Raw genomic sequence first — 23192 nt, 5'->3', positions numbered from 1 at the left:
GAGTTTTGTGTGGGCAGGTAATACCCGGAGAGTAAAGAAGGCACTCCTGGAACTGGAACCGGGTCGCGGAGAGGGGGGCTTGGCCCTCCCGCGCTTTATTAACTAGTACTGGGCGGCCAACATATCGATGGTCAGGAAGTGGGTAGTGGGGGAGGGGTCGGTTTGGGAGCGAGCTGAAGCGGAATCCTGCAAAGGTACGAGTTTGGAGGCTTTGCTAACGGCACCTCTGCCGTTCTCGCCGACTCAGTACTCCACAAGCTCTGTGGTGGTGGCAGCCCTAATGGTGCGGGGGCAATGGAGGCAGCACATCGGATTGGAGGGGTGCGTCAGTGTGGTCACCGATTTGTGACAACTACTGCTTTGCCCCCGGGGGGGGGGACCTATTCATCTAGGAGGGCATTCCGAACTTGGAGGCACTAGAGGAGGGGAATGGGTTTCGGTAGCTACAGGTACGGGACTTTGTACGGAGACAGGTTCCAAGCTTTCCTCACTCCACCTGAGGGGACTTCAGGACAAGGTGATGCCAAAAACAGGGATTGGAGATGGGAGGGTTTCGGAGATATACAAGGAGTTGATGGAGTGGGAAGGGGCTTGTTATAACCTGCCTGCTTACCATTGGCTGGGGACTAATGACAATCCCAAAATCCTGTGGGAGTATGAGGTTCCCCAATGAGGGGGGCGGAGAAATCATTAGCAGAGTCCCTGCATAAATAGAGCTGGCCAGTTTGGAACCAGAGTGAGAGGGTGAGCAGCAAGAAGTTGCGTATATATCTATATATATATATATATATATATATATCTATATCTATATCTATATCTATAGAGCTGGAAATTGAACTGTAGGGAAAAGCCTTGAAGAGAGTCAATTCATCCTCGTTGTGTGCCAGGCTTAGCTTGATCCAGTTGAAGATGGTCCACAGGGCCACATGACGGTAGTCCGGATGAGCAGGTTTTTTGAAGAGGTGGAGGATAGGTGTGGGGGTAGCCCAGTGAACCACATACATATTTTTGGGTGTGTCCGAAATTGAGGGGATTCTGGCAGGGATTTGCGGACGTTATGTCAGAGGTCCTGGAAGGGAGGGTAACTCCGAGTCCAGAACTGGCAATATTTGGGGTATCGGAAGATCCGGGGGCCAAGGCGGGGGAGGGAGTCCAATGTCCTGGCCTTTGCCTCCCTGGTGGCCCGGAGATGGATTTTGCTGGGATGGAGGGACTCAGAGCCCCCGGCAGGTGGGTGGGTCAGCGAATGACAGGGTTTCTGGAAAAAAATCAAGTTCATCTTTAGAGAATCAATTCAGGGGTTCGCCCGGAGATGGCAGCTGGTCATTGATTACTTCAAGGAAAATTGAACATCAGCAATAAGTGGGGGGGAGGAAAACAGGAAGCATGGCAATGTTAGATAAGTTCAGGGAACTTAGTACACGGGTAATTAAGGAATAGGGTAGGGGTAGTAGGGGACGTTTTCTGTTTTTTGTTCTTTTAGGTGTTTTGCGTGTGTCAGCCTGCGAGGTTGTTTAAGAAATGTTAATGTGTTAAACTGTGAAAATTATAAATGCTTCATTAGAATATTTTCTAAAACAAAAGAGGATCAACTTTGGGGTTCATCTGGAGGTGGTAGCCGTTTAGCGACTTCTTCGGGGAAAATTAAACTGTTAGCAGACACAATAAGGGGGGGGCGAGGGTGAGGGAATGAAGGGGGTTAGGGGGATAGTTTAGTTTAGTTTAGGCGAGTTCAGCAGTGGATGAGGAGGGATAGGGGAACTGTGGGTGTTAGCCACGTTGGCTGGGTATGGTTGTTGGCCGGGGGGCGGGGGGGCATTATTTACTGAGTTATGTTTACAGTTGTAATTCGTCATAAAATCAGAAATGCGTTAATAAAATGTTTTTTAAAAATAGGGCAAGGTGTTTGGCCATGCTAAATTGCCCCTTGGGCTGGGTTATGGGGATAGAGTGGGGAATTAGACCGACATGGGTTCTTTTTCGGAGGGCGGGTGCAGACCCGATGAACCAAATGGCCTCATTCTGCACTGTAGGGATTCTGTCAATGGCATTTGATCGTTATTGGGTTGCTTAACGGCAGTTACTAGCAGGTATAGAGGGTGGGATTCTCTCAGCCTGGGGCCGGGCTGCCCCGACGCTGGCATGATTCTCCGCAGAGCGGAGAATTGACGCCATTGGCGTGTTTGGCGCGGCGCCGGTTGTGGGCCGCCCTACACGGCCGGCCCGCCGATTCTTGGGCCGGGATGGGCCGAGCGGCCATCATGGAAATGCTGAGTCCCGCCGGCGCCGTCCTCACCTGCTCTCAGCCAGCGGGAACTCAGCATGGAAGGGTCGCTTGGCGGCCTGTTCGGGGGGGGGGGGGGGCACCAACCCCGGAGGGTACCTCCCTTGCGGCCTGGCCCGATCGGGACCCACCGATTGGCGGGCCGGCCACTCTGGCTGGGGGCCTCCTTTCCTCTGTACCGGCCCCTGTAGTCCTGCGCCATGTTGCACGGGGCCGGCGCGTTGAAGGAGGCCACTGCACATGTGTGCATTGGCGACGGCGCCACTACACATGCGCGGATCCCGCGGCGCGCAGTTTGTGCCGTGAACCACTCCAGCATCATGCTAGCCCCCTGTAGGGTCCTGGCAGCGGCCCGTTCATGCCATCGTAAAACGCGACGGCGTTTATGACGGCCTGGACACTTTGCTGCGGGCTGGGAGAATCCCACACAGGAAGTTTAAGTTTTTCCTTGTGTTTAAGAACTGTTTAATTGATAATTGTAAAGCTATTTATTTGATTTTAATGTAGTTAATTCAATGTATAAATTAAAGTTTGTTTTAACATAAGGTACCTATTGGTCAGAATAATTACTCCTAGAATGAGTTATCCTTTCCTCACAGTTTTACAAATTAAATAATTGTTTGGGGTTCTTGTCCGGGATCCTAACAAATGTTGGGATCTGGTCTGGGATCCTAACAAACGTTGGGGTCTGGTCCGGGATCCTAACAAATGTTGGGGTCTGATCCCGGATCCTAACAAACATTGGGGTCTGGTCTGGGATCCTAACAAATGTTGGGGTCTGGTCTGGGATCCTAACAAACGTTGGGGTCTGGTCTGGGATCCTAACAAATTGGGGTCTGGTCTGGGATCCTAACAAACATTGGGGTCTGGTGCGGATCCTAACAAACATTGGGGTCTGGTCCGGTATCTTAACCTGCCACATGTGGATGGTGTGAGTGAGTGAGACCATGGACGGGCTGAGGACACAACTGACAGGAGAGATGAAGATGTGTGTGGCAGTGCGAGTGGTGGTGTCCCTTGAGCTCATTTTGTTAGAGATCCCTGTAGATGTGTGAGGGGTGCGTGAGTTGAGAGTGATGAGAAGAGTGAGTTATTCAGGCAGAATGGAGGAGATCATTCATCTTCTTATGGCGCTGGGTGGCGGTCCTCTTCTCAGGGCCTTGGCGCTGACCACTGCTGCCACCGCCTCGCGTGCTGGATTGGTGGTCTTGCTGGCAGGTTTTTGCCCAGAGTGGGGGTAATATTACATCGTGGCGGGCATCCACTGAGTCCAGCAGTCACTTCGAGAAACATCAGAGAACTTAGCTGCAGAATGTTCCCTGGGTCTGGCAGCCCGGACTGAAGTGTGGCAGCTGTGTGCAGGGGCAGCATTTAAATATGGCGCTAGTGGGGGGGGGGGGGGGGGGGGGGGGGGGGGGGGGGGGGGGGGGGGGTGGGGGGGGGGGTGGCGCAGTGGTTAGCACTGGGATTACAGCGCTAAGGACTCGGGTGCAAATCCCGGCCCTGGGTCACAGTCTGTGTGGAGTTAGCAGATGTGTAGGTTAGGTGGATTGACCACGCTAAATTGCACCTTAATTGGAAAAAAATAAATAATTGGGGACTCTAAATTTATTTCTTTTTTAAATATGTCACTAGGTTCATTGAAGTGCTGGGATGATGGCGGGCGGCTGAATCAGAGTTGCCTGCCAGCGTGGGAAACCGGCACCTATTCCACTTAGTGCCGCACAATGTGTGGAAAAAGCTGCCATTGCCGTCGGTGGGTTAAACACTCCGTTTCCCACCTGACATCGGACTTTGCTGATATTGGAGACCATTCCACCCACAGTATTGAGCAATAAATGTCTAAAACGATGATACAGCTACAAACCTAATCACGCTTTATTTACAAAAATTAATTCGATATAAGGGCAATTGGTTTTTATTCCGAAAATGTTACAAATAAAAACAAACTTAATGAAGAGTACAGCTGTTGTTATCCTTATCCTTTTCCCCCTATCAATTCCTCTAGCTTTCCTTTGTTGATAAACCCAATTCCGGTCAGGTTTTTAAAATGTTTCAAACTATGGGCGGGATTCTCCAATAATGGGGCTATGTCCCCACGCCGGCATGAAAATTGGCGCCAACCACTCTGGCACCAACACCGCTGAAAGTGAGGAATTCTCACCTTTCTAGTGGGCTAGGTTGCCACCGAGAGGTTCCCACAGCTCCAGACGGCAGCGAACGGCCCACATGAGTTCGCGCATGCGCGGAGCGGCCGGCGTATTTCCGCGCATGCACGGAACGGTTCCTTTCTCTGCGCCGGACAATATAGCAGAGCCCTACCCGGGCCCGGCGCGGAGTAAGGTAGGCCCCACAGAACCAGCGGCCCGCTGATCAGAAGTCCCCGATTGCGGGCCCGCCACCGTGGGTGCCCCCCCTCCCCCCCCGGCGTCTGATCCCATCCCCTCCCCCCCACCTCCTCACGGATGGCCCCCGCCGCTTCCCTTCCAGGTCCCGCCGTGTGTGAGGTGAGTAATCCACGCTGGCGGGACTGGGCCAAACTCGTCGGCCCATCGGGTCTGGAGAATCGCCGGGGGGGGGGGGGGTGGGGGGCGCTGTCAACGGCCCCCAGACCGGCGCGGCAGGATTCCTGCCGGCGCCCGACAAACAGCGCCGGAGAATAGGGAAGCCGGCGGCAGAGCCGGATTCATGCCTCCTCCCGGCGATTCTCCAACCCGGCACAGGGCCGGAGAATCCCGGCCAGAAGATTGACTTCTCAACTCTAAAGGCTGCAAGTTCTCACAATGTGGCTCTGTGATATGGAAATAAGTACAACAGGGGCCTCTTCAGCAGCAGTTAATTAACTCACAAGTATGTTACCTCTATGCTCATCTAAAATCCGTGGGGCATTTCTCTGTCAAATGAAGTTAAGCAGAGTCACTTGATATCCATTGGTTACAGTTTAAAAAAGGGTAATATACTATTAGATTGATTAATTTAATATAGAATCATAGAATCCCTGCAGTGCAGAAGGAGGCAATTCAGCCCATCGAGTCAGCACAGGCCCTCCAAAAGAGGGTCCTACCTAGGCCCACGCCCCCATCCGATCCCATAACTCCACCTAATCTTTGGACAGTAAGGGGCAACTTATCATGGTCAATCCACCTAACCTGCACATTTTTGAACTGTGGGAGGAAATTGCAGAACCCGGAGGATTGTTGGGTTACGGGGTATACGGGTTACGTGGGTTTAAGTAGGGTGATCATTGCTCGGCACAACATCGAGGGTCCGAAGGGCCTGTTCTGTGCTGTACTGTTCTATGTCTATGTTCTATGAAACCGGAAGCACTCGGAGGGAACCCATGCAGACACGGGGAGAATGTGCAAACCTCCACACAGACAGTGATCCAAGACCAGAATCAAACCTGGGACCCTGGTGCTGTGAGGCGGAAGTGGTAACCACTGTGCTACTAACACTACATCTAATAATTAAACTGCTGTACCTTTAAACCATTGAGTATGTTCGAAGTTTACTTACTCAAGTTTTACTCAGGTCGCTTATTAACGAGATGAAGAGAGGACAAAACAGCGTTCACAGTTTAACGCAATTTTATTCACAATTCTATTACTCAGGAACAATCTGACTCAGACTCACAGCTGAGCTTTGGGTTTACCCGCACTTAGTAAAGGAGGCTGCCAGGCTACGCTCCACTCGATGTTGATGTTCTTCTCGAAACCCAGGGTCCTTTCTTTTGCAATGGTTGTGCCTGGGGAACTCCCAGGTTATCGATCAAGATCTGTTCGATGCTGCTTCCTTATACTGGGAAGCTTGGATTGGTCATATACGGTATATACGCCCGCCACCGGCCCATTGTCCCAACCAGACCCCAACTTGTTAATGGGAAAGACAGGGGGCGTGATCTCTCAGTCCAGGGCCAGGCCGGAGAATCCGAGAAATCCCCCGACGACCGGTGCAAATTGCGCCACGCCGCCCCGATGCCAGCACGTGATTACCCGCAGAGATTCTCGGCGTGGTTGGCGCGGCGCCAGTTGGGGGCGCTCTTGCGAGCGGCCCACCAATTCTTGGCACGGGATAGGCAAGCGGCCATCGTAAAAACAGCGAGTCCGCCGGCGCCATCTAACCTGCTCTCAGCCGGCGGGAACTCTGTGTGGAAGGTTGGGGGGGGGGGTCCGACCCCGGGGGGGCCTCCGATGTGGCCTGGCCCGCGATCGGGTCCCACCGATCGGCGGGTTGGCCTCTCTGTCCTGACTTACGTTCTTCCACGCCGGCCCTGTAGTCCTGCGCCATGTTGCGTCGGAGCTGGCGCGTTGAAGGAGACCACTGCGCCATGCACGGTGTTGGCGCCTGTGCCACTGCGCATGTATGCGATGGGGCCTGTGCCACTGCGCATGTATGCGATGGGGCCTGTGCCCACTGCGCATGTATGCGATGGGGCCTGTGCACTGCACATGCGTGGATCCCGCGGAACCCAGTTCATGCCGGGATCAGCAGCTGGAGCGACGTGAACCGCTCCAGTGCCATGCTGGCCCCCTGTAGAGGCCAGAATTGCAGATCCTGAGGCCTTATTGACGCCGTCGAGAAACGTGACGGCGTTTCCGATGGCTGGTCAACACTTTTTTTTTAATAAATGTTGTTTATTGTGTTTTTGAACAAAGTATATTGCCATTATGCACACCGAATATGATATATATATATATAGAAGGGATAGGGCACACACAAACAACCAAAAAAAAGTAGTAATAAAAAATAAATGAACATCAAATAAAGTAACTGGTGAGGTATTAGCACCAGCTCAACAGCAGCAACGTACAATTGGCCAAATTTTACAACACATAAGTAGGCATCTGTTTGTGGGAGGGGTGGGGAGGGAGGGGGTGGGGAGGGGGTGGGGAGGGGGTGGGGAGGGGAGGGGTGGGGTGGGGAGGGGGGGGAGGGGAGGGGGTGGGGAGGGGGGGGGTGGGGAGGGGAGGGGAGGGGTGGGGGAGGAGGGGGGGGGTGGGGGTGGGGAGGGGAGGGGGTGGGGGGGGGGGGGGGAGGGGGGGGAGATGGGGAGGTATACATTTGGGTGCCGGAGAAACAGTTACAGAGGGCAATACTCGAATGGGTCTGGTGTTGGTGTTGCCATTTGCTTCTCCCGGACGGATTTCGCTGCCGTTGTCGTCTCGCGCTCACCTCCGCTTCAGCCGTTCCTCCCGTCTTCCGCTTGTATTCTCCTTGCTCTCTGTTCCTGTAGATGCCAAGCTTGTTTATCGTTCTCTCCTCCCCCACCCCACACACACACCTCCCTGGTTCTCCTCTATAGTTCCCGTCTCTTCCCTCTTCCCCCCCCTCCCCCCCTCCTGTGGTCCGTCTTTCTTTCCTCTTAGTTTAGCTGTCCCCCCCCCTTCCCGGTCTATCTCTCCCTCTCAAGCTTTGGCTACTTTCCCCTGATTCTTCTGATTCTTGACTACCTGGCTGTTCTTCTGCTTGTTCGTTGGCCACAAACAGGTCCCGGAACAATTGGGTGAATGGCTCCCACGTTCTGTGGAAGCCGTCGTCTGACCCTCGGATGGCAAATTTGATTTTCTTCATTTGGAGAGATTCCGAGAGGTCGGACAGCCAGTCCGCAGCTCTGGGTGGTGCTGCTGACCGCCAGCCAAACAGGATTCTGCGGCGAGTGATCAGGGAGGCAAAGGCAAGGGCATCCATCCTCCTCCCCAGGAATAGATCTGGCTGGTCTGAAACCCCGAAGACCGTCACTTTCGGGCATGGCTCCACCCTCACCCCCATCACTTTGGACATAGCCTCGAAGAAGGCTGTCCAGTACTCCACAAGTCTGGGCAAGACCAGAACATGTGGGCATGGTTGGCCGGGCCTCCTTGGCACCGTTCACATCTACCCTCCACCTCCGGGAAGAACTTACTCATACGGTTTCTTGTTAAGTGGGCTCTATGTACCACTTTTAGTTGCGTCAGGCTGAGCCTTGCGCAGGTGGAGGTGGAGTTGAACCTATGCAGTTCTTCGCTCCAGAGTCCCCACCCTATCTCAATCCCAGGTCGTCCTCCCATTTCTTTCTTGTTGCGTTCAGTACGGTGTCGTCCCTATCTACCAGTCGGTCATACATGTCGCCACAGTTCCCTTTATCTAGTATGCTTGCGTCCAGTAACTCTTCCAGTAATGTCTGTCGTGGCGGTTGTGGGTACGTCCTTGTCTCCTTTCATAGGAAGTTTTTGAGCTACAGGTACCGTAGCTCGTTCCCCCCGGCTAGCCGAAATTTCTCTCAGTTCGTCCAGTGTTGCGATCCTGCTGTCCGTGTATACAGCGGCGGCCCTAGGGTTGCTGGCGCCCGGGCAAGCTGAACTTCAGCGTCCTTGGGGGGGCGGGGGCGGGGGGCGAGGGGGGGGGGGAGGGCCGAGGCCGGGGGGGGGGGGCCGAGGCGGGGGGGGGGGGCGGGACGGAGGGGGGGGGGGCGGACGGAGGGGGGGGGGGCGGGCGGACGGAGGGGGGGGGTGGCGGAGGGGCCGCCCTGGGGAGGGCGGCCACCGCGCATGCGCTGGTTGGCACTGGCCCAACTGCGCATGCGCGGGACCCAAGTCTCTGGCGCCCCCTAACACATGGCGCCCCGGGCGACTGCCCGAGTTGCCGGTACCTTGGGCCGGCCCTGCCGTGTATAGGTCCCTGACTGTCAGTATCCCCCCGTCCTGTATCCACCTTTTGAAGGTGGCGCCAGTCAGTGTAGGTGTGAACCTATGGTTGTTGCAGATGGGAGCTTTGTCCGACATTTTTGATCAGGCGAAATTGCTGCCGCAGTTGGTTCCAGGACTGGAGAGTGGCTATCACCACCGGGCTGCTGGAGTGTTTTTTGGGTGGGGATGGGAGTGCTGCCGTGGCGAGGGCCCAGAGGGAGGTCCCCACGCAGGAGGCCTCTTCTGCGCGCACCCACTCGGCCTCTGGCTCTTTGATCCACCCCCTATTCGCTCGGCTGTCGCCGCCCAGTGGTAGAATTATATGTTTGCGAGGGCTAGGCCCTCCCCTTGATTTTGTTTTTTGAAGGACCTTCTTCGGGATCTCCCCCCCCCCATTACGAACGCCATGATTAGTTTGTCTATTGCTTTGAAATAGGCCTTGGGGATGTAGATCGGAATGGATCTAAGTAGGAAGAGGAACCTGGGCAGTACGTTCACCTTGATCGTCTGGACTCTCCCTGCGAGGGAGAGTGGGAGTGTGTTCCATCTTTGCAGGTCCTTTTTTACGTCCTCTGTCAGACTGGTGAGGTTCCATTTGTGGATCCCTTTCCACTCATGGGCTATTTGGAACCCCAGGTAGCGGAATTTGTGTCGGGCTTGTTTAAACGGCAGTCCCGTTAGTGCTGCCCCCCCCCCCCCTACTTGTGGGTGTACCGGGAAGGTCTCACTTTTGCTCATGTTGAGTTTGTAGCCCGAGAAGGCGCCAAACTCTTTCAGGAGCGCAATGATTCCGTCCATGCTGCATTGTGGGTCCGAGATATAGAGGAGCAGATCATCTGCATAGAGTGAGACTCTCTGCTCTCTGCCTCCCTTTCGGATCCCCCTCCAGCTTTTTGCTGCTCTGAGCGCAATTGCTAGCGGTTCGATCGCTAGGACGAACAGCAGCGGGGACAGTGGGCATCCTTGTCTGGTGCCCCTGTGCAGCTGGAAGTATCGGGAGTTGGTATTGGTGGTCCGTACGCTCGCCATGGGAGCGTTGTATAGGAGTTTTACCCAGGAGGTGAACTCTGTTCCAAGCCCAAACCGCTCCAGTACCTCTATGAGGTATTTCCATTCGACTCTGTTGAAGTCCTTTTCTGCGTCTAGGGAGATGATCACCTCTTGTGTTCTCTCCCCAGAGGGGGTCATTATCATGTTCAGCAGGCGCCTGATGTTCAAGGTAAGCTGTCTACTTTTGACAAAGCCAGTCTGGTCCTCTGCTACCACCTCTTGTACGCAGTCTTCTAGCCTTTTTTTGGCCAGTATTTTAGCATCTGCGTTCAGCAGTGAGATGGGTCTGTATGACCCACATTCCGTTGGGTCTTTATCTTTCTTAGGTATCAGCGAGATTGAGGCCTGTGCTAGCGTGGGTGGCAGTGTGCCCCTAGCTAGCGAGTCTGTGAACATCTCCCGCAGGTGCGGGGCCAGTGCTGTCGTGAATTTTTTGTAGAAGTCCGCCGGGAATCCGTCCAGTCCCGTCGCCTTCCCCGTCTGCATGGAACTAATGCTGTCCATGATCTCTCCCAGTGCTAGTGGTGCTTCCAGGCCATTTTTTGCCCTCCCCCACGACTGGCATGTCCAGTCCATCAAGGAACTGTTTCATCCCGGACTCCCCCCTTGGGGGCTCTGAGGTGTACAGCCCTTGGTAGAAGGCCTTGAAGGTTTTGTTGATCTTTTCTGGTTCTGTTTCTAATGTGCCTCTGGTATCCCTGATTAGTGCAGTTTCTCTGGTGGCTGCCTGCTTTCTCAGCTGGTATGCCAACAGGCGGCTGGCTTTGTCTCCGTGTTCGTACAGGGTCCCACATGCCTGGCGGAGTTGGTGCACTGCTTTCCTGATGGAGAGCAGATCAAAGTTCCTTTGTAGCTCTTTCCTCTCTTCCAGGAGCTCTACGGTCGGGGCCTCGGAGTATTTGTGGTCTACCTGCAGTATGGAGTCGACCAGCTGCTGCCTAGCTGCCCTTTCCTCCCTATCTCTTCGCCCTTTGAAAGCGATGATTTCCCCTCTTAGTACAGCCTTTAGTGCTTCCCAGAACGTAGAAGGTGAGACCTCCCCGTTCTGGTTGTTCCCCGTGTACTCTGCTATGGCTCACGATATCTTTTCGCTGAAGGCCTTGTCAGCTAGTAGGGCAATGTCCAACCTCCATGTGGGGCATTGGGACCTGCCCGTTTCCAACCTCACGTCCATGTAGTGTGGAGTGTGGTCTGATATCACAATTGTGGAGTATTCCACTTTGTCTATCCCCGGAAGCACCATTTTCCCCACCACGAAGAAGTCAACTCTGGTGTATACGGTGTGTACTGGGGAGAAGAAGGAGAACTCCTTCTCCCCTGGGTGGGTGAACCTCTAGGGGTCCACCGCTCCCATCTGTTCCATAAAGTGACCAAGTTCCCTTGCCATGCTTGAGGTTTTCTCCGTTTTGGGCTTTGATCTGTCTGTCGTTGGATCCTGTACACAGTTGAAGATCTCCCCCACCCCGCCCCCCCCATGATTGGTCGATGCGTTGCTATGTCAGGGATTTCTGCCATGGTCTTCTTGATGAAGCTCATGTCGTCCCAGTTGGGCGTGTACATGCTAACTAGTACCACCAATGCCCCATCCAGGGCCCCGCTGACCATGACGTACCGTCCCCCCCGGGTCCATAACCATCTTTGTCGCCCTAAACATCGTCCTCTTGCTGATCAATATCGCCACCCCCCTGGCCCTTGTTCCATAGCAGGAATGGCAGGTTTGTCCCACCCAGCCCTTCCTTACCCGCAGTCGGTCCTGCTCCCTCAGGTGTGTCTCTTGGAGGAAGACTATGTCGGCCTTCATATTTCTTAGGTGGGTGAGGACTCTGGATCTTTTCACTGGGCTGTTGAGTCCCCTTACGTTCCAGGTGACTATCCTGGTGGGGGGCTTCTGCCCCCTTGTTCCTGTGGGATTAACCATACTTACCTGGTGGATGTACCCCTGCCCTCCGGGGTTTCCCTTTGTTAGGGGGCCGTCCAGAATGGCCGCTGTCGCTGCTCTCTCCATGCGGTCGGGTCCCTGCCCTCCGGGATTTCCCTTTGTTCAGGGGGCACCCCAACATGGCCGCCCACTGTGTGTCCGCCACGCGGGTAGTCCCCTGCACTCTGGGGTCTCCCTTCGCCCAGAGACCGTACTGGGTGGATGCTTGCAGCGATTCCTTGATCCGAGCCCTGGGTTGTGTCACTTTGTATCCCTATTGCTATTTCTTTTCTAGCCTTGTTCGTCCCTCCTTCCCCGCCCTCCTCCCCGGTCCCTCCCTCCCTGTGCCCCCCACCCACCGGTCCCTCCCTTTCCCCCCCCTTTTCCCCCCCTCCCCTGTATACCCCTCCTTTGTCCCTCTTTCCCCTGTTCCCATCCCCGTTTCCACTCCCGCCTCTGTTGAGTGGTCCCCCCCCCACCCCCTGCCTGGCGCCTTCCCCCCTGTTGGACGATGGCATCAACACTTAGCCTCAGGATCACACAATCCCGCCCCACATGTTCAAGTACTCATTACCTCAATTAGCATTTACTCAGTATTGAGAACACACACAAAAACGAATATTACTGATATAAAATATCCTAATTTCAAATGGTGACATTGTAAACTGAATGTTTAATTTACCTCCTTTCAAACAGTGAAAGGGTTTTGAAGCTCAGCAACCCATACATACGAACTCCTATTGCCCTCTTCCTGACAAAATTAGAATTTATTTAATATCCTTTCCATATTAGTTATTATTTTCATTTAATTACCATTTAATCAATTAGATCTCGAGAGCAATTATATCCCAGCATGGTAGTTTTGAGAAGTCAAATCATCAGACATTGCAATTGGTGTAGAAGGTAAGTGTAACACTTCACAAACTTTAATTCAATGGGCAACAGTGAAGTCTGAATGAGTCAACCATTTCCGCAAAAGAAAAATGTCCCCATTGTCACTATGCTGTGACAGAGCAATCTTGGAATTCTTGAAGCCTCTAGAATCGTTGGCTGTGATTTTTGTGATATATCTGTATTTAAACAAAAGCACAAAGATACGCTCGGCCTGGAGGCAAATGAGTTCATTTGGTTTAGATGTATCTGTCAATTTAAAAGAAAATTAAATTCTAGTTTATAACTCCCAATTGATTTAAAACTCTGTTTTGCAGAATATAACATGTAAAAAAACTAGAAACACCAAAGGAAAGTAAAGGAGGCTGGCAGGCTTCGATCACTCGATGTTGATGTCTTCTCTGGGTTCGAAACCCAGGGTCCTTTCTTCTTGCGATGGTTGTGCCTGGGGCAACTCCCAGGTTCTCGCTCCAGATATGTTCAAAGTTTCTTTCTTTATACTGGGAAGCTTGGATTGAGTCATATGTATACACCCATCACTGGTCATTGTCCCAGCCAGACCCAACATGTTAATGGGAAAGACAGGGGGCGGGATTCTCCGAGCACCCGCCAGACCGGAGAATCAGCAGGGGGGGAGGCGTGAATCCCGCTCCCGCTGGCTGCCGAAATCTCCGGTGCCGGGGTTTGGTGGGGGCGGGAATTGCGCCGGTCGGCGGCCCCTGGCAGTGCCCCCCCCCCCGGCTATTCTCCGGCCCGCGATGGGCCGAGCGGTCGCCCGTTTTAGGCCGGTCCCGCCGGCGTAAATTAGACCAGGTACTTACCGACGGGACCTGGCTCTGTGGGCTGCCTCCAGGATCCACAGGGGGGCGCGGGATATCTGGCCCCGGAGGATGCCCCCATGTTGGCCTGTCCCGTGATCGGGGCCCACCGATCTGCGGGCGGGCCTGTGCCGTGGGGGCACTCTTTCCCTTCGCACCGGCTGCTGTGGATCTCCGCCATGGCCAGTGCGGAGATGAACCCCAGTGCGCATGCACTGGGATAACGGCGCTCCTGCGCATGCGCCAACTCGTGCCGGCCGGCGGAGGCCCTTTGCTGGCTGGCCCGGCGCCAACCCCGCCGCCACCGGCCTAGCCCCTGAAGTATGAAATCCCTGGAGGATTCCGCACCTTCCACGCCACTCCTCGGCGACGGGACCGCCCGCCCCGCCGGGTAGGGGAGAATCCCGCCCAGGATGCTCCTGTTTATCCATGGTGGTTCAATCAAGACCCATTGTCCTCTGAAGCTCCCTTTGTCTGACCAGCCATCAGCTCATTATGGAGTCTGTTGGCTTCTTCTGTCTGTTCTTCATCCTGCTGAAAAGTTGCTCACCTGTGTCTGAAAGTCTGTTACATATTCATAGACTTGGAGTGGGTAATCACAAATTCCATATAGCAATAACAGATTTATGCCTTGGCATGGCTGCTCTTGCAGGTGGCCAGTACCGATTCCAGCCAGGGTCTCACGAGACAGTTTCTGTTCCTGGCCTGTGTGTATCTTCTCAGCCTGTTTTCAGGACCACAAAACATCAATTTCCTGACATAGTCCACACTTCGGGGTTGAAAATTCCTGGGTTTTTGAGTGCCTCAAAAATGCAATATGCCAACTATGGTGTCGTACCTCACATTGTTATCCAACTGCTGCCATGTGTGGATAACCACAAATCCATTTTTTGGCCCTTTGCCTAACTTTGGACACGACCCTGTAAAGATTAAAGTTGCACAGTTTTGGTCTGACCCTTATCCATGGCTTTCACATCACCCTGTACTGAACCCTGCATGGCCAGACCCACGTTACGTTCAGACGGTCTAAACTTCTCATTAAGATATGGGGCGAGATCTTCCGGCGGTTCACAGCGGCGGGATCTTCCGGTCCCGCCAACGGCGCGCCCCCGCTCCGGGTTTCCCGGTGGTGTGGGGTGGACTCAGTGGGAAAGCACTCTGACAGCAGTGGAACCAGAAGATTCGGCCAAGGAAGGGCTGCCAATGCCGCGGAGGTGGCCAGAGAATCGTGCCTTATGACATCTTTTGTAAGGGGCAACAAAGAGTCTACACCGAGTTGTAGAGAAAACAAAACTTACTTTATTTAACTTGTTAACTATTAGGGACAGCTCCAGTAGTTCACTACTGGATGTACTCTCGTCAGTGCCTCACAGGCTGACTCTATTCATACAAAGGCACATGAATTTGTTAAGGGTCCCTCTATCCAGTAAGACCTGTGTGGGTTATAACAGTATCAAATGCTGAAGTCCTCTATTGATTACAGTTTAAAAAGGATAATACACTATTACGTTGATCGATTCATTTACTTTGATGCTGTGTAAACTAAACTAAAACTAATCATTAAACATCAATTTCCCTACAATGGGATCCCATTTTGTTCAATACTTTTTAATCTTCCACAGGATTAAAACACTTATAGAAATAATGTAGAGATCGGCTAATGATCCATCGAGAATGAAGTCTGTTCTGCAGTGAATGCAGCTCTGCAAAAAAGACCAGAAAAACATTTTAGCAATTTGCTTTTATAGATTCACAAAAAGACTGAAAACCTACGGTTCCTAAATTCACAGATCAATGTAATATAAATATCGTTGAACGAGCGTTGTGGCGAGCATTGGCATTTCTAGAGAGATTTAAAATAGGAATTATTTTTGATAGCTGCCCATTGCATGATCATGGGCAAATCCCAGTCCATATTCCGGGCAAGTGGTGGGGGGTGGGGGGGGGGGGGGGGGGGGGGGGGGGGGTCATTTCTCCACTCCTTCACCACAATCATGGATAGCAGTTTTATGAAGTTGGTTTGTTGAACACAAAAATAAAATGCTGTCCTTTATTACAATTAGTGGCCATTTTGTAGAAATGAATGTCCAATCGAAGTTGTCTGTTTGCTGGTACAGCAGGCAGCAAGGTGGAGTTCAGGCTGAATGCTCTACTCCGGCTCCTGCTCCTTATGTTCTTATATAAAATTGTTGTGATTTTCACAGTAACCTCATTGTAGTGTTACTGTAAACCTACTTGTGACACTAATAAAGATTATTATTACTCAGTGGATTTGTCTGAACGTCAAAGGAAATTGGAATATTTTAATCGCCTGATTTTATCTTCTAAACTTTACGTACTAGCAAATCACATTGGAATTTTAATCTGTGAAGAATAATGAAATCTCTCTTGTGAGCTGTGATCCTTAATGGCATTCAGAATGTGGGTCACTGTTGCCAATAAAATGGCGAAAAGGGATATGGAGTGAGATAGTTACATTTGAAATCTTCTTTGAAATGATGGAAAAGGTTGTCCAGCTCCTTCTTGATTCTTTACCAGGTGCTCATGTTGGAAAGAATTGCCTGCTTTAACTTTTGTCTTCCAGCATCCATCCGTCACCCTCTTCTTGGCAGTATTTTCCACTGGCATTGGAGGAACATTTCAGTATGGATACAACATTTCCATCATTAATGCTCCCACCATGGTGAGTCCCAGCTTTAATGTATTTTCATCTTGTCCATGTACTGATGTTAAACCTGGCTTCAGTTTGGAGCTGCCTGCTGCTCAGGCTCTGCCGTTGGCACCTGATCAACATTTGTTGGAGTTGGCACAAAGTGGGTTCATTGTTCATTAACAGCGACTCTGCAGGCAGTGGCACGTCTGGCCAGCACCCAGTGGGGAACAGCATAATCCCATCACATGACGTGTTACTGTAACAACTATGTGATGCTACCACTCTTCATGTATTCTTACTTCCTTGGGCAGTTGTGCAATTCTTGGGAAGCTGTCTCGGACCTTGGCAAGTTCCTCCGATGAGCTGTACGATCTCCATAGGCGTACATCACATTCTTAACGTCTATTGAAAAAAATCCAGTTTGAATGATGAACAGGAACCCTGATTGAATATCTGTTCCCATCCTGACCAGTGCTGGTTTGTGCTGCCTACAGTCAACGTCCCAGCTGAGATTGAAACTAGAGCCAACTTCTTGTGACTTGCTCAGTATCCCAGTGGTGGTGGTTGGGGGGGGGGGGGGTCGGTGGCAGCTGCCCAATGAATGCTCAACAGATAAGGCCAGTTTTGAATAGATCACTGTCCTGACAAAAGGCTGGGACCATCTGACCTGCTGAGACCTGTCAGTCAGAATTGCCCAGAGGAGGAAAATGAGAAGAATAAATGGGTTGTTAGTTCATTTTAGAACTGAGTTATCTCCCTCACATTAACTCAAAACATTCTGAGTTCAAATCCCACTTCACAGACTTGAGCACGGAACCTAGGCTGATATTTCCGTGAAATACTGATGGAATGCTGTTCTGAGCGGGCAGACATTGAGAGACTTTGTCCGGAGGCAGGTTCCAAGCTTCCCTCGCCTCCCCCTGAGGGGACTTCAAGATAAGGTTTTGTCAAAAACGGGGGTTGGGCAGGGGAGGGTCTCGGAGATATACAAGGAGTTGATGGGATGGGAAGGTGTCCCAATCGGGGAGGTGAAGAGGAAGTGGGAGGAGGAGTTGGGAGAGGAGTTGGAAGTCGGACTATGGGAAAAGGTCTTGAAGAGAGTCAATTCATCCTCATCGTGGTTCCAGGCTCAGTCTGATCCAGTTCAAGGTGGTCCACAGGGCCCACATGACGGTATCCCGGATGAGTAGGTTTTTCGAGGAAGTGGAGAACAGGTGCGGACACTGTGGGAGAAGCCCAGCGAATCATGTGCATATGTTCTGGGCGTGTCCTAAGTTGAGAGTATTCTGTCAGGGATGTGCGGAAGGGAGGGTGACTCTGAATCCATAAATGGCAATATTTGGGTTATCGGAAGATCCGGGGGCCCGGGGTGGAGGGAGGGTGATGTTCTGGCCTTCTCCTCCCTGGTGGCCTGGAGACAGAATTTGCCTGGCTGGAGGGGCTCGGAGCCTCCAAAGTCAGGAGGTGTGGGCCAGTGACATGGCGGGGTTTCTCAGGCTGGAGAAGATTAAGTTCACCTTGAGAGGTTCAACTCAGGGGTTTGTTTGGAGGTGGCAGCCGTTCATCGACTTCTTCAAGGAAAACTGACCATCAGCAGAAAGGGGGGGGAGAAAATGGCAGTGTAAAATAAGGATAGGGAATCTAATTTCCGGGTAGTTAGGAGCGAGGGCGGGAGGGTAGTTGGGTATGTTATTGTGATGTGGTTGTGTGCGTCGGGTTGCTAGGTTGATTAGAATGTTAATTTGTTAAATTTGTTAAATTGAAAATTACAAATGCTTCAATAAAATATTTTCTTAAAAAAAGGAATGCTGCTCTGTTGGTGTTGCAGTTTTACAGGTGAGAAATTACCATATATACTTGAGTAATAGTCAACCCCTAATCTTTGGCCCAAAAATCATAACTCCTTCGACTTACTACCTGCTTGCTGCCTCTGCCACTGGTCAACTCTCTCCCTCTCGCCGACTCTCCCACAGGGTGACACTCACCCTGTCACCAACTCTGCCATTGGCCAACTCTCTCCCTCTCGCCGACTCTCCCACAGGGTGACACTCACCCTGTGATGTGCCATCAATTGCACGAGAGACCAGTTGCCTTACAAAAGTTAGGCTTTAATAAACTAGAACTTAGCCCTGCGGTTGTCTACAATAAAATGGACGACCGCCGGGCGTTTGACTATTTATACCTCGGCAAGGAGGCGTGGTTAACTCAGCCTCTCGACCAATCAGTCGAGAGGCACATGACCGACCAGGGCCAATGGTAAGCCGGTGTTCTGCACCAATGGCAGACAGGTATGCAAATCATATCACCACACCCTGTCACCAACTCTGCCACTGGCCGACTCTTTCCCCCTCGCTGCCTCTGCCACTGGCCGACTCTCTCTCTTTTGCCCCCTCTCCCACAGCTCGACTTTCTACCTCTGCTGTTTTCTCTCCTGAGCCCTTGCTGTGGGAGAGGGCTCAGGAGAGGAGCGGTGAGTGGGAGGAATTGTGAGCGGAAGGAGCAACGAGAAGTCAAAAGTCTCGGGAAGTGAAGTAGGCCATTCCAAAAAGCTGACGATTGGGTCACAGACACTCAATCGGTCACCCCATCGGCCCCAGCATAAAACAATGGTAAAGTGAATGTAGGATCTCTTATTTTTCAATATGACAGTGGTAGTGCGAGATTGCATTTTATTGCAAAAATCAAGTTTGTACACTTCAAAAACTACAAAAGTACAAAATAGAAGAAGCAAAAGCCCAGCAAGGCATAAGGAAGAAAACAACTGGAAGAGAACTAAGGCGACTGGAGAGAGAAGACACAGGCAACACCTGTGCCAGTAACCTTATACCTGTGTTTGATACCGCCCCCCCCCCTCTCTTTTCCCCCTATTGGTTTGCAAGTTTTAAATTGTGACTTCTGAATAGTGGTCTCTACCATCACTCACATTAATATCTGACTTATTCCCTTTTGCAGTCCAGCTGAGAGGCTGGTGTAAGGTTTCACCGCCAAGCTGACCTTGACGTACTTAGAACAATGCAGCTTGGATTTCAACTGCAGTTACAATGGGCGCGATTCTCCGCACTCACGACGGGTCGGAGAATAGCGGGCGTCGCAAATTTTTACGGCGACGCTGGTCCAACGCCCTCCCGCTATTCTCCGAACCCCGCAAAATCTCCGAGTCGCCATTTCCGCCAAACGCCTCCATCACGCCCTCGACACGACCAGAATCGCTACAAATTGCCCCCCCGCTATTCACCGGCCCGGATGGGCCGAAGTCCCGACGTCATCGCGCACTGTTTACACGACGTCAAACACACCTGCTTTTTAAGTTCGTCAACCAGTCGTGCTGTCTGACGACTGCTTCGAGGAGGTTAGCGCACCGCTCAGCGCACCGCTCAGCGCTCGAGTCTGGCCACAACGGGGAAGGCATCCCTGAGACCGGGAGGGGGGTCCAGACCGGGGGGAGTGGGGGAGACGGAGGGGGCAGTGGGGGGGACGGAGGGGGCAGTGGGGGGATGGGGGGGCAGTGGGGGAGATGGAGGGGGGGTGGGGGAGATGGAGGGGGGGCAGTGGGGGAGATGGGGGGGGGAGTGGGGGAGATGGAGGGGTGGGAGTGGGAGTGGGGGGGGGGTTAGGTAGAGAGTGAGCGAGTGAGCCGTCCAACCCCGTAACAAAATGTCTGCCACCATGCCATGGCGTGCCGGTCACAAGGACACGGCCGCTGGTTCCCCTGTGGCTTCCGGCCACAGGCCACTGACGCACCGGTGAGGAGGACATAGTTTACTGGCCGTTGGATGCAGAAAGTGACCAGGGGTTAGGCTGACCGCGTGTCAGCAGCGCGACCAGGCCACCGGGACACACAGGTATCCCATGGCTGGCGGCTGCCGAGTTGTCGACTAACGTCCGTCTAACATGTCCCGTTTCTCTGCCTCCCACCACCCTTCTGTAGGTTAGCACAATGTCTGCGAACAGAACGGCTATGCTCAGCGCAGTGGTTGGGGCCGCTGCACTGCATCTGGCGATGCAGCAGCATCCACACCCACAACCCGCAGTGGATGCAGGGCCAGCTGCAGCAGCAGAGGGAAGGGCCGAGGAGTTGCCAGTCGTCGAGCAGCATGGGGGGGAGGAGGAGGAGGAAGAGGAAGAGGAGAGAGTGAGGGTGCAGCCACGGCGCCAGAGGCGACGACCAAGGCCGAGGGTGTACCGTGTCCGGGTCTCTTTCCTAACAATGACGGACATCACCTGCAGGAGGAGACTCCAGCTGAGTAGGCGGACGGTGATACATATCTGTCACCTCGTGGCGCACCTCGCCCCACGTGGAACGGGGGGAGGACACGCGATCCCGGTTGCCATCAAGGTGACGGTCGCTCTTAACTTCTATGCTACCGGCTCCTTCCAGTCTCCGAGCGGGGACGTCTCCGGGATCTCCCAGTCATCGGTGCACAGGTGCATCCGGGATGTGACCGACGCCCTCTATGCCATCGCGGACCGCTACATCACCTTTCCCGAGGACCAAGCAAGTCAAGACTCACGAGCTCGTGGATTTGCCAGCGTGGCCGGGATACCGAGGGTGCAGGGGGCAATCGATTGTGTTCACGTCCCCATGCGCCCGCCTGCAGGGGACAGGGACGTGTTCACAAACAGAAGGGGGACATAGTCCATGAATATCCAGGTGGTATGCGACCCACACATGAGGATCATGAATGTCTCTGCAAGGTTCCCAGGGAGTGTGCATGACTCCTACATACTGGCGCAGTCGTTCATCCCTGCGATGTTTGAGGGACGTCCCCCCCGGCTGAGGGGCTGGTTGCTAGGCAACAGGGGTTATCCGCTGAGGTCTTGGCTGATGACGCCTATACGGAGGCCTCAGACCAATGCAGAAACACGATACAACGAGGCCCATGCAGAAACCAGGGGTGTGGTGGAGCGCTGCCTTGGCCTCCTGAAGATGAGATTCAGGTGCCTGGACCGCTCCGGAGGGGCCCTGCAGTACCAGGCCGACAGGGTCGCTCGCATTGTTGTGGTCTGCTGTGTGCTGCACAACATCGCGATGCAGAGGGGAGATGACCTGCTGCAGGAGGCGGAGGGAGAAGCCAGTGGCAGTGGTGCCAGCACAGAGGAGGAGGAGGAGGAGAGGGAGGAGGAGGAGGCTGGTGGAGTGGCGGGCGCAGCACGCAGACACGACCCAGGTGCTGGTGATGTCCAGGAGGCGGCACGACAGACCCGGCGAGGACGGCGGGCATGCGACGCCTTGGTGGCAGCACGGTTCACGCATCGCATGTGACGTCCCCGCTGAACACCAAACCACCACCTGCATCGCTAGTCGTGCAGAGGGTCAACACACAACTTCCACCACCAAAACCCCCCCCCCCCCCCCCCCCAACCCCTTCTCAGTGTACACTGCTCCACTTCGACATCACCCTTACCACTGGGTCCAGACGGTATGGCACAACATTGATGGCTGTGTCAGCGGGTGTGATCAGTGCCATGTGGAATGATGTCAGCCCGCTCTGCGAAGAGCTGTGAGCTCAGAATCGTTAGAGAGAGTCTGACCCATGGCAATAGCTGAACCATCCACCTTGGTGGCCGCTGAGATCGTCACTGACACTCTATCACGTGCCCGCGTGGGCTAGCTGTGGGAGGGGGTGGGGGGAGGGGCAGGGACTGCACACCCAGCACCGAAGTTTCACCGCTCGTCAACCCCAGCGACACTCGGTCACCATCACGATTCCTGTGGCTGTGGAACAATCACACGGTATTACAAGTAAGGTGGAACAGTGCGTTTAATGTTAACAATTATTTACAGGTGCCCTAGCCCCTACAACTAAACTGTGCCCTTCACCCGTGCCAACTTACTCAGTGTCTATCTTAGTTGCCTTACGGGCCCGAACACTACGTCTACGTGACTCCCCAGATGATACAGCAGGAGTGGAGGAGGATTGCTGCGAATCGCCCCCCTCGACTCGTTTCTCCTTGGCCAAGCGTTTCCTGGGGCGACCTGGCCTTGATGGGCCAGGCTGCTCTGCGGGCGTCTTGGGTGACATTGTGCCACCCTGCTCTGCCTGCTGCCCACCCGATGCACCAGGGATGGGACGGGGGGAGGCCGAGAATTCCGGGACGACCCGTGATGGACTTAATGGGACGGGCCCCGAAACCTCCTCCTCCCTCGGGGAGCCTGGTGGCCCCCGGGCCTCACTTTGGGACAGTCCTGGAGGCCTGCAACGGTATTCACCAGGATCCGAAGGTTTGCAGACACGGAGTCCAGGGAGTTAGACATTCCCGCCAGGGACTGTGCGATCTCAACCTGTGTGTGCACGACGCCATCCAGCACATGTGTCAGGCGGTTGATGCTCTCAGCGACTGACTGCTGCGACTGGCCAATGACCTGGTGAGACTGGACCAAGGCCTGCAGGGCGCCGGCAATGTCGTTTTGCCTCTGGCACATTGCTGCCTGTGAGAGGGCAACCCTGTCCAGGGCCGAGGATGACGCGTGCATATGAACCCCAATGCCTTGCATCACCTGACCCATTGCCTCCACCGCGGATGCCATCCGTGCGGTGTCGGACTGGGTCTCTGCCATGAGCGGCACCACTCCCTGCTCTTGGACGCGGTTCGACTCCTCTAACAGCGTCTGCAGAGTCTGGAAGGCAGCCCTCATCCCGTCATTGTTTCCCTGGGTTTCTTGAGGCATCGGCTGTGCGGGTGGGTTGAGAAACTCCAGGAATTCCGAAAACGTCTGGGAGCCAGCTGCATCCTGGGCCTGGTCTGGCCTCCGCGAGTCCGGGCCCTCGGTTGCTCCGACCTCCACCTACTGTACCTGCTCAGCTGTGATGTGCGAACCAGACTGTGACCCAGGAGACTCATCACTAAATAGGCCCGCCGGGGTGAGTGTCTCTGGCGTGATGGATGTTGTGGGAGATAGCAGTGCCGCAAG

General features: G+C 53.7%; 1 protein-coding gene across 3 annotated transcripts in view; it reads left to right on the top strand.

Annotated features, from left to right (window-relative positions):
• Positions 1-23192, top strand: part of slc2a11b (solute carrier family 2 member 11b) — a 109609-nt gene that overhangs the window by 27192 nt on the left and 59225 nt on the right. For all 3 annotated transcript variants that reach the window (XM_038792070.1, XM_038792051.1, XM_038792060.1), the window contains exon 2: positions 16211-16309. In XM_038792070.1, the coding sequence (XP_038647998.1) occupies positions 16211-16309 (99 nt within the window). The remainder of the gene's footprint in view (positions 1-16210; positions 16310-23192) is intronic.

Source organism: Scyliorhinus canicula, chromosome 1, assembly GCF_902713615.1.
Source record: "Scyliorhinus canicula chromosome 1, sScyCan1.1, whole genome shotgun sequence".
In the NCBI taxonomy this organism is placed as follows: Eukaryota; Metazoa; Chordata; class Chondrichthyes; order Carcharhiniformes; family Scyliorhinidae; genus Scyliorhinus; species Scyliorhinus canicula.
Note: the sequence above shows the minus strand (reverse complement) of the source record. Positions and strands in the feature narration are given on the sequence as shown.